The sequence below is a fragment of the Helicoverpa armigera genome, chromosome 19 (assembly GCF_030705265.1).
Source record: "Helicoverpa armigera isolate CAAS_96S chromosome 19, ASM3070526v1, whole genome shotgun sequence".
In the NCBI taxonomy this organism is placed as follows: Eukaryota; Metazoa; Arthropoda; class Insecta; order Lepidoptera; family Noctuidae; genus Helicoverpa; species Helicoverpa armigera.
Genome location: NC_087138.1, coordinates 546936 through 559544, shown reverse-complemented (window position 1 = coordinate 559544; position 12609 = coordinate 546936). Strand labels below are relative to the sequence as shown.

Here is a 12609-nt window from a genome sequence, read left to right as displayed (position 1 = left end):
ACTACTCAAACTAAGCGAATGCAGCTGAGAACCATGGTCCTTACCCGTTCATCTCCATAGGAAGTTTTAATTGGAAAAGAAAACTAGAATCAACTTATTTATATTTTTGTCGTAAAGGCCTAAATGAAATAATATGTTTTGTCAAAGTCGCAGTCAAAGTCAAATCATTTATTTCACTTAGGCCTTTACAAGCACTTATGAACGTCAAAATTATAACTAAGTTTGATTCTAGTTGCCCATTCCAAAAGTAGCTTTCTATGGAGAAGAACGGGCAAGAAACTCCATGGTTACTTTGACTTGAGCGAATGCCCATTTGACCTCCACGACCCACTTACCCCTTGGCAAGACTGGTTGTCAGATTTTCTGGCTTCTGACTACTAGACTAAAGATATATGGATAAGATAATTGGAACAGTTATTGTCTTCCACTGTCAGTTCTACTGCCAAAGATAAAAAAATACAACTGACTGCTTTACGACTTATCTAACACATTATAATGTAACGTCCAATTCCGCTTTAGACCGCGACGGCTGTTCTCATATAAGGAAACCAGCCAGCTGCGCAGGACATATTACAGTTTACAAATATTTGCTTGGACACAGGTACACTCATTATTCCTTCACTCTCGTAGCCCGATGGGACGGCAATCTGACTTCACCGGAGAGAGATCAAGCGCATCCCCGATGTAGGGGTGTATCAAATCACCAACTTCCAAGCTCCGGGCTGCTTAGTGACATTTTCTAAAAGCGTCCCCGGAAATTGAACCCTAGACCTCGTGCTCAACAGCTGCGCTTGCGACAGCTAGACCAACGAGGCAGATACTAAAACTCTAAATACAAATGTAATAATAATATTGTAGAATATTCTCTTTGTGTGCAGGGGTATCCAACATGCCAGTGAAGTCAGTGCCGACGTCTCCGCCGCCGCCGCCGCGCATCCTGCCCAAGCCACCGCTCACGGCTTCCACGGAGTAAGTGCAGCTTATTAAAACTAGCTTCCCGCATCCCATCAGAATTACTGGTCGATTTGAAAAAGTTTTTCAGTTTTAGATAACCCAGTTAGCGGGGAAAACTATATTTTTTATAGGGACGCAAGTGAAACCACTCACTGGCGGAAGCTAGCGCTGTATATTGTATAGATCTACACTAATATCATATTTGTTTGTGTTTGTTTGTAAGGAATAAACTCAAAAACTGCTGGACCGATTTGAAAATTTATTTCACTACTTTGAAGCTACTCTATTGGCTACAGTATTGTAGGGGTTAGTTTGCAAGTACAACATGGTATTAGAGTAAGCTTATAAATATGTAACCGCAAATTACGTGGTACACACTCGTTCTTATACATCTGAGAGTCAATACAATATTAGCTCAGTGACTTCATTTTTCATTTATCATCAAGTAAAAATATGTAAAGTATCTAATTATTATATACGTACACATAATAGTTGATAACTAACCGTTTATTTTCGTACATACAGCAGCCTGTCAATAGTGTACGTGCTGAGCGAGTCGAACGGCCAGTTCTACTTCCACGACGGAGAGCGACGCATACCCATCAACCAGACGCCGGTCAACACTATTGTTATTAGTAAGTCCACTTTTATATGACTTTAAATGACCTTTAATTTTAATAAAGAGCTCTTTTTTTAAGCTTCTGCTGAAAGTTTAATTTTGAAAGTTGCTTCTTTAAACTTCTCTAGAAAATAAGATATGTCAACCACTAATATTAATGTTAATAAAAATGACGTTCTAAGGATACTTGTCCGCCCGGGGCTGCGGGATTGTTCGAAAGAATTACCGCGGCCCTGGCACATAAAGGGCTTAAGAGTAAGAGACACTCCCTCACAGTGCAGCATCAGACGGCAGTGGTCTTTTGATGATTTCCTAAAAATTAAGCTAAGGACACTGTGTCCGCAGAATTGGAGCGAAGTTGCGATGCCAAAAACTGCATACATATAGCAGTTAGAATGTAATTTTCGACATACTTAGTACTGAGTAGTTGTCAGTAAATAATGTTAAAATTATTCTTAATTCCGATAACTTTGTAATTTTTCTTATAATAATAAAGCTTCATGAAAACAAGATTTCATGCAATACTTTATTCCTCACATACGATATATGATCTCCACAGAAGAAGAGGAATCTACAGAGGAGTCAAAAGCGAACGGCAACGGCGTGAAGTCCGAGGCGGACGGCAAGGATGACGTCACCAAGAGCGAGCCCGCAAGCGAACGCGACGATAACGCGCCTGATGCTGCACACGTGCCGCGTGAGTTATATCTACTGTCTATATATTGCTTTCTTATATATTGAGTGTCGTAAAGTCACTAATAGCTAAATTCAGAGCGGCAAAGTTACTTAATGACTTTTTTTTACTTCTCATAATAACAGCTAAAGTCACTAAGCTGTAAACAAATGCCTTCTAGTAAGTCAATGAACTAACGAGGCGTTCAGGTTCCTTGATACATCTGTCACAGATTGGTCTTGATGGATTAGTGATTTGGTTAGTATAACGTCGGGACTAACGTTACTCATCCCCCGAACACCCGCATTTTGGCGCGCTACTTTCTTAGCAGATTATATCATTTTGACATCTCCGCTCCTCATTTTGTTCTACGTAGTTTCTGCGCAATAACTCTCGCAATGTTCCGTGACGACAAAAAGTTTGGCGAGAACTATACTAAGGTGCATGATGTTTGTTATACAGCGGAGTTCCTATCATCGGAGTCGATGTCCCTGTCGCCGTCGCGGCTGCTGCACGACGCGGACGGCTGGCTGGACGGCGCCGTGCATGACTTCTCGCTCAGCAGCTTCCTCGGACACCTGGAGGGCAGGCCACAGGTATGCAGTGACCACCTGGCTGATCATCGGCCAGGGCGGCTGTTCCCTGAGGAGATCAGCCAGCTGCGCAGGACATATTATAGTGTACAAGCATTTGCGAAGACACCATGTGCACTCACTATTCCTTCACTCTCATAGCTGAAGAGGGATCACAACATACTCTCTGGTGCACGAGATAAATAAAGAAAGAATATGTAAAATATAGAATACCTGGCCCTAAACGATTTCCACCCAGACATCAAATAGCTATCTTCAAAATAGCAATTATTGTAATATAATAATTTCCTTCAAATTACAGGTAGATTCCCATCTCCAGTCTCTAATGGCGGAATCCAGCGTGGACTACGTGGCCAAGTTTGCAGACTTAGCGGCCGAAGTGACGGACGAACAAGACCACCCGCCCGATGAACATACATAGACTTGACACTTAGTAATATGTCTACTGTTTACTGTGATTTAATAAGGAATAGGGCCTTTAGAGTTTTTTGTGCTCTCGCCAAATAAAATGGCGGCCCGCATCTTACTTCAGAGTACATGTATGTACATGTGGACCCCACCTCTGCCTCAGTCGATTTAAAGGCACGGTGATGTGAAAACTAAATATGGTTTCTGTATAATAACCTGCCATTAGGTTTGACATGTATAAAAATTATTTTTTGACCCCCAAAACTGATTTTATAGGAACGTTTAGTTTAGAGCCTTGAAGTTCGAGTTCAAAAGGACTTTTTTTTAACTGAAATTGCTTATTACAAATAGTAATCTATATATGAGAAGAAAAGTTTAAACAACGTTTCAATACATATAGAGTGAGTTTGAATTAACTGCTTTCCTTTTTATGATAATGTTAAAGATACAAGAAAGTTTTGTACAATTTTATTCTGTTGAATAATGATTGTGTGACTTTGATTTAATGATGTATGTAATTATGAAATCATTTGTTAGTGACTTTAAATTGTAGAAATAAGAATAAATGTTATTTAATTTAGAAATATCTGTTTTATTTTCCCCAAAAGTAATAGTACATTTCTGTGCATTGCATAATAAATACGTAAAGCATTCCACGACTGACTTCATAGTGGCGGATTTGTAGTAGTGGCCACTGAGGGCGTGCCTACAACCTGAATACATTTATTTCTGCATTACAGGTTCTCGTTTATATACTCCCCTATGCTATGTAATATAACCCTTATGAATCTCACTAGTGCGTTATATAAACCCTATGTACTGATTGAGTACTCCCTTATTTATTTCTTTTCATACCTTCCCGGTTTACCCGTTTTCTGAAGCTTTCCGTAGCGTACTAACCCTATGTACAATGTGTGTTAAATAGTCTCCTCATGTACAAATTCTCAGCCATACCGGATGGATAAGCACACAACTGCCATTATTTTTTGCGAGAACTGTAGCCAATTTAAATGATGAAGATTTCTTTTGAAGAGGTAGAGGAAGAGGGAAAGGTGTAATATTCTTGTCTATGGAACACGTGCTAGGTGTCGCAACATCACTGGACCACACACAACTCTACGCCATGTTCTATAGTCTATGGCTACCTGCCAACAAGAATGTTTACGTTGCGAGGTTATGTTCTATAGCTCTTGTTGATATTATTTAATATAGTTCTAAACCATATCCAGATGTGTTTGCACAACGCAAAATACATTAAATATCCTTAATGTCCCTATTAAGTGTAGTTTCCTACAACAACAATTACAATGCTACTTTTATTCATGTAAGTTTTTTTTTTATTATTGTTTTTCCGTCATTATTTTTTTCCTATTTATAAAGTTCTTTCAATATTATTTGCACAAAGTTTTAAAGTATAAAATCTCTGGTCACCACGCAAACTAATGGGAATTACGATGTAACTTCATAGTACACTATATTTAAAAAAAACACGTACGTAACATTAGATTATCTCTTCGGACAACAATGTATTCCTGTTAAAATACCGAATAACGATAAATACCTATATTCAAGTAAATTAACTACACGTAAAGCACAAATATGCGCATAACATAATCCCCACTGCAGAGCACAGGCCATCCTTCTACAAAGAAGAAATAATCGTGATGTACAATCAATATTATATTATTTCTAGCTCCCTGATAGTCCTACCGCTAATATTCATCGGCTTCCTGATCTTCATAACCTTCGTTCTGGTGCCTTTCGCCTTCATCTTCGCGTCATGGTATATGAGGATCAAAGAGCGGAAGCTGACGCGTCGTAAGAGAGACGGAGCTAATGTGGCCTTCTTCCATCCATACTGCAATGCTGGGGGAGGCGGCGAGAGGGTGTTGTGGGTGGCTATCAAGGCTGTATTGGCCAGGTATGTATATTACTTCCTAGATAGATTTCCTTATATAAATATAAAGTCATAATCTTAATGTTGCTGAGTGCACAAACCAAAATACATTTGGTTTGAATATATATAGAATTTTAAAAATATGTTGGCAATTTTTTATACTTATATGGGATGTTGTGCTAAAGAGGTAGTTTGTTAACCATTTGTGAGAGGATGATGCAAGAACGTACAACTTAAGTCATTAGTCATCAACATTGTGATGCTGCTTGCATTACAAGTAGTTAAATGATATACAAGATCGAATCCATTACTACAAAATGCTACTTGTGTGAAAAATACTAATTTTATGCAGGTCTTCTCCATTATAACGATATTGGAGTCAATTAGGTAACCAATACAAAATTGTCTTGGCCCTGTACTGTATTGACTCTATTTTCTTCCTGGCACCAATCAGAATAATCCTCTATTTTTTCATCAATCGTAACTCTTCTCCTCAACAATTCTGCCCCAAGAATTGTGTATTATTTTTCTTGTATCATGCAACTGCTGGCTTATAATAATATCATGTATGTGTAGGTGATATGTTAATTTCATGATTATGTACCATCAGCTGTGTAGTTTACTTCGTCAACTCAAACAGATCAATCAAAGCTCCCAACCATCATTATTGACATATTAATGTGTTAAAAGATAGAAAACATATTTCTGTCTCTGTTATTATATTTTTATTACATACTTTACTACCAAACTATTATCTAACCCCAGGTACCCAGACTCAAACATCCACATCTACACAGTAGAGACAGCGGAACCGCAGACTATAATTGACCGAGCCCAGAACCAGTTCAACGTGAAGGTTGACAAGACAAAGATCAACTTCATTCGGCTCAGCATGCGGAGAGCTATTGAGGCGAAGACCTACCCGTACTTCACGCTGTTGTTGCAGAGCTTGGGCTCCATGATTCTTGGGTTGGAGGCTTTTATGAAGTTGAATCCTGGTGAGTATTTAATGGCGCAAAGAATATCAAAACATTACAAACAGACTTGCCTTCAAATATGTGTAAGAAAATCAGAATTTTTCAAAAATAATTGTGTTGATATCTGCTGTGCAGTGTTGATATATGTTGTGCATCTTATGTCACGCCCTACATGGAATATTTCATACTTGATTCTTGAAATCTAAATCTTAATAAGAACACTACCAAATACACAAATACAAATTCCTACAAAAAATTAAGAGTCTAATATGCAATGAATAAATATGTTTGTTCTTTCTCTTGCAGACATATACATAGACACAACAGGCTTCGCGTTCACATTCCCTATATTCCGCTACTTGGCTCAATGTCCGGTCGGATGCTACGTGCACTACCCCACCATCACAGGTGCCATGATGCGTCGCGTGAAGCATCGCATCGTCTCCTATAACAACAACAGTCTTATCGCCAGAAACCCGCTGTTCACGTGGATGAAACTGCTCTACTATAAGATATTCGGATGGGTAAGTTGATCTAGGTGCAACACGCGACCATCACAGGTGCCATGATGCGTCGCGTGAAGCATCGCATCGTCTCCTATAACAACAACAGTCTTATCGCCAGAAACCCGCTGTTCACGTGGATGAAACTGCTCTACTATAAGATATTCGGATGGGTAAGTTGATCTAGGTGCAACACGCGACCATCACAGGTGCCATGATGCGCCGCGTGAAGCATCGCATCGTCTCCTACAACAACAACAGTCTTATCGCCAGAAACCCGCTGTTCACGTGGATGAAACTGCTCTACTATAAGATATTCGGATGGGTAAGTTCGGATAGGTCCAATAACCTACTATAATAGATACCATTTGCGTGGGAGTTTGCGCCACATTTTCTTCCTAGAAATATCAAGTGGTAAAGGGCGTTTTGGGTTTCGTCTTTATTTTTTTTACGTTCAAAAAGTGCTGAATTTCAGCCTAGTTTCATTTAATGACTTTGATTTTACCATGATATACATTATACCGCATCAGAAATAGAATAGCGAATAATTTGAGTAAGATAGGTAACTTATGAATTTCAAAATTTTGCGAAGGTGATTGTATGAAAGCTTTTTCACTGTCATGGTGTCACGCACCTTATTTAAAGATTTATTATACGCACTTTATTTTGTTATTTATCTAGTTATTGTATGCTTCCTATATTCAGTTGTACGGCGTGGTGGGTCGGTGCGCGGACGTGGTGATGGCGAACGGCACGTGGACGGAGGACCATCTCAACGAGCTGTGGCGCTGCCCGCTCAACACCTTCCGCGTCTACCCGCCTTGTGAGGTAACTGAACTAATACTACTGATATTTTTATTGTTGAAAAAAATGATTTAAAGTCAATGTTACGGGTGCATATTTGATGTTGATGAAGAAATATGTATTTTATTATACCGACTTTGACTTTGGTTCAAACTGAAGTACCAAGAACTTTCGAGTTATAGGACAACTAAGCCCCTGCGATGCATTGAGCAGTCTCAGCATAAGAGAACATAAAAATCTTGGCAATAAATAAATGAAAAACTCCTTCCTCATTACAAACAAATTCATTTGTAGAAATCGTTAATCCAACGAGAAATAAAATTACTCTTTCTTCCAGGTATCAGAGCTGAAACAGCTGCGGTCTCTAGTGAAAGAGTCGGACCCCATCCGCATCCTGTCAGTTGCACAGTTCCGACCGGAGAAGGACCACCCGCTCATGTTGCAAGCCATGTATGAACTCAGGAACTTGCTCGTTAAGAATGAAATGCTTTGGAATAAGGTGACTAGTTATATAAATGATCTTCTTTTTACTATAGTTAAATATTTAATTTATCCTGTAAAACTTTGCTGCTTATAATAAAATTGCAAGATTTTCAAAGAAACAATAAGTAGTTATGGCAAAAGGGAAAATACCTATCATGTACTAAGGAAGTAAACACGGATTATTTCTTCTTAAAGAAGAGTAGTATAAAGTTTATCACCACCCATTGAGATGGTAACAAATTTTCTTTCTCTTCAACACACCACAACTACCTCTATAGTTGTTCAGAAGAAATCGCCCACTATATTTCTTCTCATTATAAATTAACCTCTATTCACTCCATAATAAAGCTCATAATCCTCCCCAGATCAAACTAGTCTTAGTAGGGTCCTGCCGTAACGCGGAAGACGAGGAACGCGTACAAAACCTGAAAGACCTCGCTAAGCACCTGTCTCTAGAAGCCAGCGTGGAGTTTGTAGTGAATGCGCCGTATGCGAGGCTGCTGCAGATGTACCAGACCTCATCGCTCGCTATACATGCCATGTGGAACGAGCATTTTGGCATCAGTGAGTCGATTTTTTGTGTTTTTGAGTATGTTGCGTAGGCGCAGGTTATGTTGAAGTTAGCCTGTGAGAAAGTATGTTGGGGTCGGCTTCTAGTCTAACTGGATGCAGTTGAATAGCAGTGTTTTACATTGAGGGACTGCTTATTTGACCTCAACCCAATACCTCTTGATAAGACTGATTGTCATACTCTCTGGTTTCTCACTACCTGTAATGACTGACTGAGATGTTACAAATGATAAACGTAATTTCCTATAATTCTCTAAAAATCTTCACTAATTAAACCAAAAATCCTTACAGGTGTGGTAGAATGCATGGCAGCCGGCCTGATCACGATCGCGCACCGCTCGGGCGGCCCGCTCTGCGACATCGTGGAGACCGCACAGGCCTCCCGCACCGGCTTCCTGGCTGCCGAGCCTGATGAGTACGCCAGAGCTATACTGGAAGTCATTGCGCTGTCCAGTGAAGAGAGGAAGAGGATCGTTGAAGCTGCTAGGTGAGTCAAAAATATTTGGCTGTAGATAGAAAGATTGGCGCCGGCTTTGTCCTTTCTTTTTGTGTAAGGCTTTTGGTAAAATTCGTCTGTCATCAGATTGTAACTCAAGGACCGTAGTAACTAGAGTTGAAGTGTGTCTAAAAAATATTTGAAGTCCCCATATAGCAAATGGATTTTTTTTCTTGTTATTTGGCCCTTTGTCCCACAGAAACACAAATTCTTTATTTTTATCTCTAATGTTATGGTAAACGGTTTCCCATGCTTATTGCTTCTCAATTTAAATTGTATCTTCTATTCCCAGGGCATCAGTTGACCGTTTCTCCACGATGGAGTTCGAAAAATCTTTCCTCAGAGCAGCGGAACCTCTAATGAATTTAGAATAGTATTTATAAACTAAAAGCCTTTCAATCTTCTGTACATTTCGTTCCATTAGTTTTAAGCATACAATAAAATTAAACCAAAGCTTTTTCATGTTTTTTTACCCCTTATATTACAATATGGTATTAAAAAAAACTAAAATATTTGTAAAAAAAAAAGGTTTTAATTATATTAACAAAAAGATAAATATTTATTTATTTATAATGTATAAAGATGAAGCTTAAATTAACATTGGAATGATATGCTTGTCTATGAGGCGATGTGACCGACCCTGTCTCTGGGGATCAGTCTCAGCTCTGAACCATGCTTCAGGAATACATTGCCTGAAACAAAACAAGACATGGATTTATAGCTATGTAGTTGTAAGGGTTGATGGTTTACAATTCATTATGCTCCACTATTTATTTTGATTTGCTGGTACATAAATGTTTTATGATAATAGTATTTTGTGTGTTATGATGATAATATGAAAACTACAAGTTCTGCAATAGAGGGTAGTAGGAAAAATCACTGCAGAAACACTAAGGCCAAGTTTAGCTCGCTCTTTTCGCTGCGCAGAACTATTTGTCGACGAAGGACGAAGGTAATGTAAATTAGTTTTTCATCCCACCATCTCGGAAAGAGTAGTTTTACCCTTTGATATCTGAGCGCATAAGCCGTTTTTATCCTCTAGAGCGGCAAAGTGATTTGAATTTGGAACATCGTGTGCAATACTCCATTTGTGACAATCTTGATAAGACTTTTCAAACAAATACATATTAAACAAATAAAATACTGCCTAAAATAATAATTAAATTAATTAAGTAATTTTATTATTGTTTTTACATAGATTTTTAACCTCGTTTCATTTTTAAACTGAGTTTTCAAATAAATGAACTTTAATAGGTAAATCTTTTTAATTTGACACTCATTATGTGGGCGCCATTTTGTTTTAGTAATTTCCTCGATGAGGTGGGATGAAAAGTTACGTGTTGCACTCGAGTGCAAAGTTGATTTTTAACCGCGGGCTCGCTGTCGCTCTGGATTCTAATTATTGAAACACTCGCTACGCTCGTGTTTCAATTTTAGAATCCTTCGCTTGCTCGGTCATCAAAATTGAGCCCGCGGTTAAAAATCAACTTTGCACTCTTGTATAACAAATAACTAATTCCCTCTATAGACTTCGATGGAAAACAACTTTCGTGTGTCTCACCAGCGGTCTGTTGTGGGTTGATGCCGATACCGTCGTCGGTGATGATGGCACTGGTGGCCGGCTCCACGCGGAACTCCTCGGCCGCGAACTTCAGCACCGCTGTGAACGGAGTAGCTTCGGGCACGCTCAAGCTGTGGGGATATTGTACATGAGGTAAGGGGATTGTGTCGAGAAATATGTTCAAAGAAAATTCATCTGAAGGTAGAGTACCTACTCACTATAAATTCTGTAGTGAGGGCCAAAATACAATGTACTGTAAAGTCAAAGTTTCTCATGTTTAATTCGTAAATGAGGTGTAGGGGTTTTTTATGGATTTTTATGAAAAATTAATAATTAAAAACCTTTTTATTTACTTGCTGGTTATCGATCACTTAAGTTAGACTGTCCATATCTATAAGTTCCTTCAATATCATAATTATGCACACCTCAGTTGGGTTGAATAAATAAAAAGTAAAATATGCAAATTCAGATCATATATTTATCCTAATCTATTAATTAATTACAAAATCTTCCTCCAATACTCTAAATCATGATCATAATTCTGTACAATATCAAAAAACTGTGACTTTAGACACTCATTACTACATATTTTTTGTACCACACCAACTAGTTCTGAATAGTTCAGTTCAATATAAAATGATTCCGAAGACATTCCCTCTCTTAACAATTTACCGCAGTCAGCTAATGCTTCTACAATGTAAGTAAAAATATCCGAGTTGTCTATGCACATTTCTATAAAATATTGGCTGTCAACTTTGAAGAGCATTCTCCAAAAGTTTTTGGACGTAATGTCTTTGCTTATGACAATGTTTAGAATTCCATCAGCGATTAGTTTCACAGCTTTGCTATATTTTGGTTCATTGTTTAACAAACACACAACTAATAACTCCACTATGTCCTGATTACAGTTATTCAATAAGCTCTGTATATCAGATTGGCATGTGTTCAGTTCCAATAAAAGAACTTGACTCTTAAACCTTAATATTTGATCTTTCCCCACTTTGCTGTTCACATTCCTAAGTAAAGTTTCTTTAGATGCTGCTTCAAGCATCAACTCAGTTAAACAGTTCTCTAATTTATCCTCAGAAAATATTTCAAGAAATATTCTAAAACCAATATCCAATTGATTGATTTTTGTATTGGAATCTATTATTTTTTTTATTATATACTTTGGTGGATCTGTGAGGCAGTTTTTAATGAGACTGTTTGAGGTCTCATTATGACTATTTAATACTGATAAGAACTCATTGATGACGTTTCTCTTCTGCAGTCTATCTAGACTTCTCTCCACATGTTGTGATATTAGTAAAGCATTTCTAAGTTCAGCCTCTGTTGTATCATTGTCAGGCCAGTTGTCCAGTTGACAGAGGTCTATATAGTCTTGGAAGAAGTTGAGGAACTGTTGCACTACAGCCGTTTCCATTATTAAACCTTATAACTTCAACGCAGAGCGCTGGGCCATTCAGCATCTGTAGAAATGAACAAACTAAAATTGACTACGAATATTGTATTTAAATTAGATAATTTTAATATATGTTCTACGTTGAAGTTATAGGGATGTCTTAAGGTGGTGTTAAAGCTAGAACTTACACTTTGAACGGCAGTTTAGGATCAGAAGTTAGTGTGATCTTGAAAGTTACTTTCGACCTGCAGAAATAAATGTTCTGAGTCAAGCACTTATAATATTGTACCATAATCAATAATACACGTTGGTTAAATGAATGTGACACTTACATTTCGGCAGAATTACCAATAGAAGTACAGAAAATAGAAGTCTGAATATTTTCGCGATTCGTACGATCACAAAAAGAAAGTGACGTTGTTATTTGACGTATACACGTTTTAAAATGTCAATGTCAAAATTAACACATGTTGTTTGGAAGGAAACCACAAAGCCAAAACGTTATTTATTTATGTTTAATACTTATATTTTAATTTATTTTTCATATGAAAAAGCTAAGATGTCTTACTACAAATACATACAGAAAGTGCCGACATCGGTATCAACGTATTATCTTAAAAGTTTAAAAGATAATATATTTTTTCTAAACAAACGTATGTTTCTTGCACT

The 12609-nt window shown here is 37.8% G+C and overlaps 3 protein-coding genes across 4 annotated transcripts in view; 2 read left to right on the top strand and 1 right to left on the bottom strand.

Moving 5' to 3' along the window:
- Positions 1 to 3352, top strand: part of LOC110380319 (protein cramped) — a 30695-nt gene extending 27343 nt beyond the window's left edge. Inside the window, exons 16-20 of the mRNA XM_064039368.1 lie at positions 879 to 969; positions 1480 to 1589; positions 2133 to 2270; positions 2709 to 2842; positions 3141 to 3352. Of these exons, the coding sequence (XP_063895438.1) occupies positions 879 to 969; positions 1480 to 1589; positions 2133 to 2270; positions 2709 to 2842; positions 3141 to 3260 (593 nt within the window). The 3' untranslated portion in view covers positions 3261 to 3352. The remainder of the gene's footprint in view (positions 1 to 878; positions 970 to 1479; positions 1590 to 2132; positions 2271 to 2708; positions 2843 to 3140) is intronic.
- A 1010-nt stretch (positions 3353 to 4362) lies between these two features.
- On the top strand, positions 4363 to 9434 carry LOC110380318 (GDP-Man:Man(3)GlcNAc(2)-PP-Dol alpha-1,2-mannosyltransferase). The gene is made up of 9 exons (XM_064039486.1): positions 4363 to 4571; positions 4941 to 5168; positions 5910 to 6142; positions 6428 to 6645; positions 7330 to 7452; positions 7766 to 7927; positions 8277 to 8475; positions 8773 to 8968; positions 9270 to 9434. The coding sequence occupies exons 1-9, from the start codon at positions 4555 to 4557 to the stop codon at positions 9349 to 9351; spliced, it is 1458 nt and encodes a 485-aa protein (XP_063895556.1). The 5' UTR covers positions 4363 to 4554; the 3' UTR covers positions 9352 to 9434.
- A 62-nt stretch (positions 9435 to 9496) lies between these two features.
- Positions 9497 to 12422, bottom strand: LOC110380317 (ubiquitin-fold modifier 1). 2 transcript variants are annotated; one of them, XM_021340264.3, is made up of 4 exons: positions 12273 to 12422; positions 12129 to 12185; positions 10539 to 10669; positions 9497 to 9669 (listed from the first exon to the last, which is right to left on the bottom strand). In XM_021340264.3, coding segments are annotated over exons 1-4 (264 nt in total). In that variant the 5' UTR covers positions 12275 to 12422; the 3' UTR covers positions 9497 to 9595. The 2 variants fall into 2 exon arrangements, with proteins under 2 accessions (XP_021195939.1, XP_021195937.3); XM_021340262.3 differs by lacking the exons at positions 9497 to 9669; positions 10539 to 10669 and adding an exon at positions 10997 to 12007 and having other exon boundaries at positions 12273 to 12395.
- Positions 12423 to 12609: the final 187 nt, after the last annotated feature.

What these genes read in the sequence shown, in the direction of transcription:
- LOC110380318 (XM_064039486.1), top strand. An exon ending in ACTATAAGATATTCGGATGG is followed by an intron (nt 6,646 to 7,329) that starts GTAAGTTGATCT and finishes TCCTATATTCAG; the next exon opens with TTGTACGGCGTGGTGGGTCG. An exon ending in ATGAAATGCTTTGGAATAAG is followed by an intron (nt 7,928 to 8,276) that starts GTGACTAGTTAT and finishes AATCCTCCCCAG; the next exon opens with ATCAAACTAGTCTTAGTAGG.
- LOC110380317 (XM_021340262.3), bottom strand. Translation starts at nt 11,961, where the DNA reads ATGGAAACGGCTGTAGTGCAACAGTTCCTCAACTTCTTCCAAGACTAT.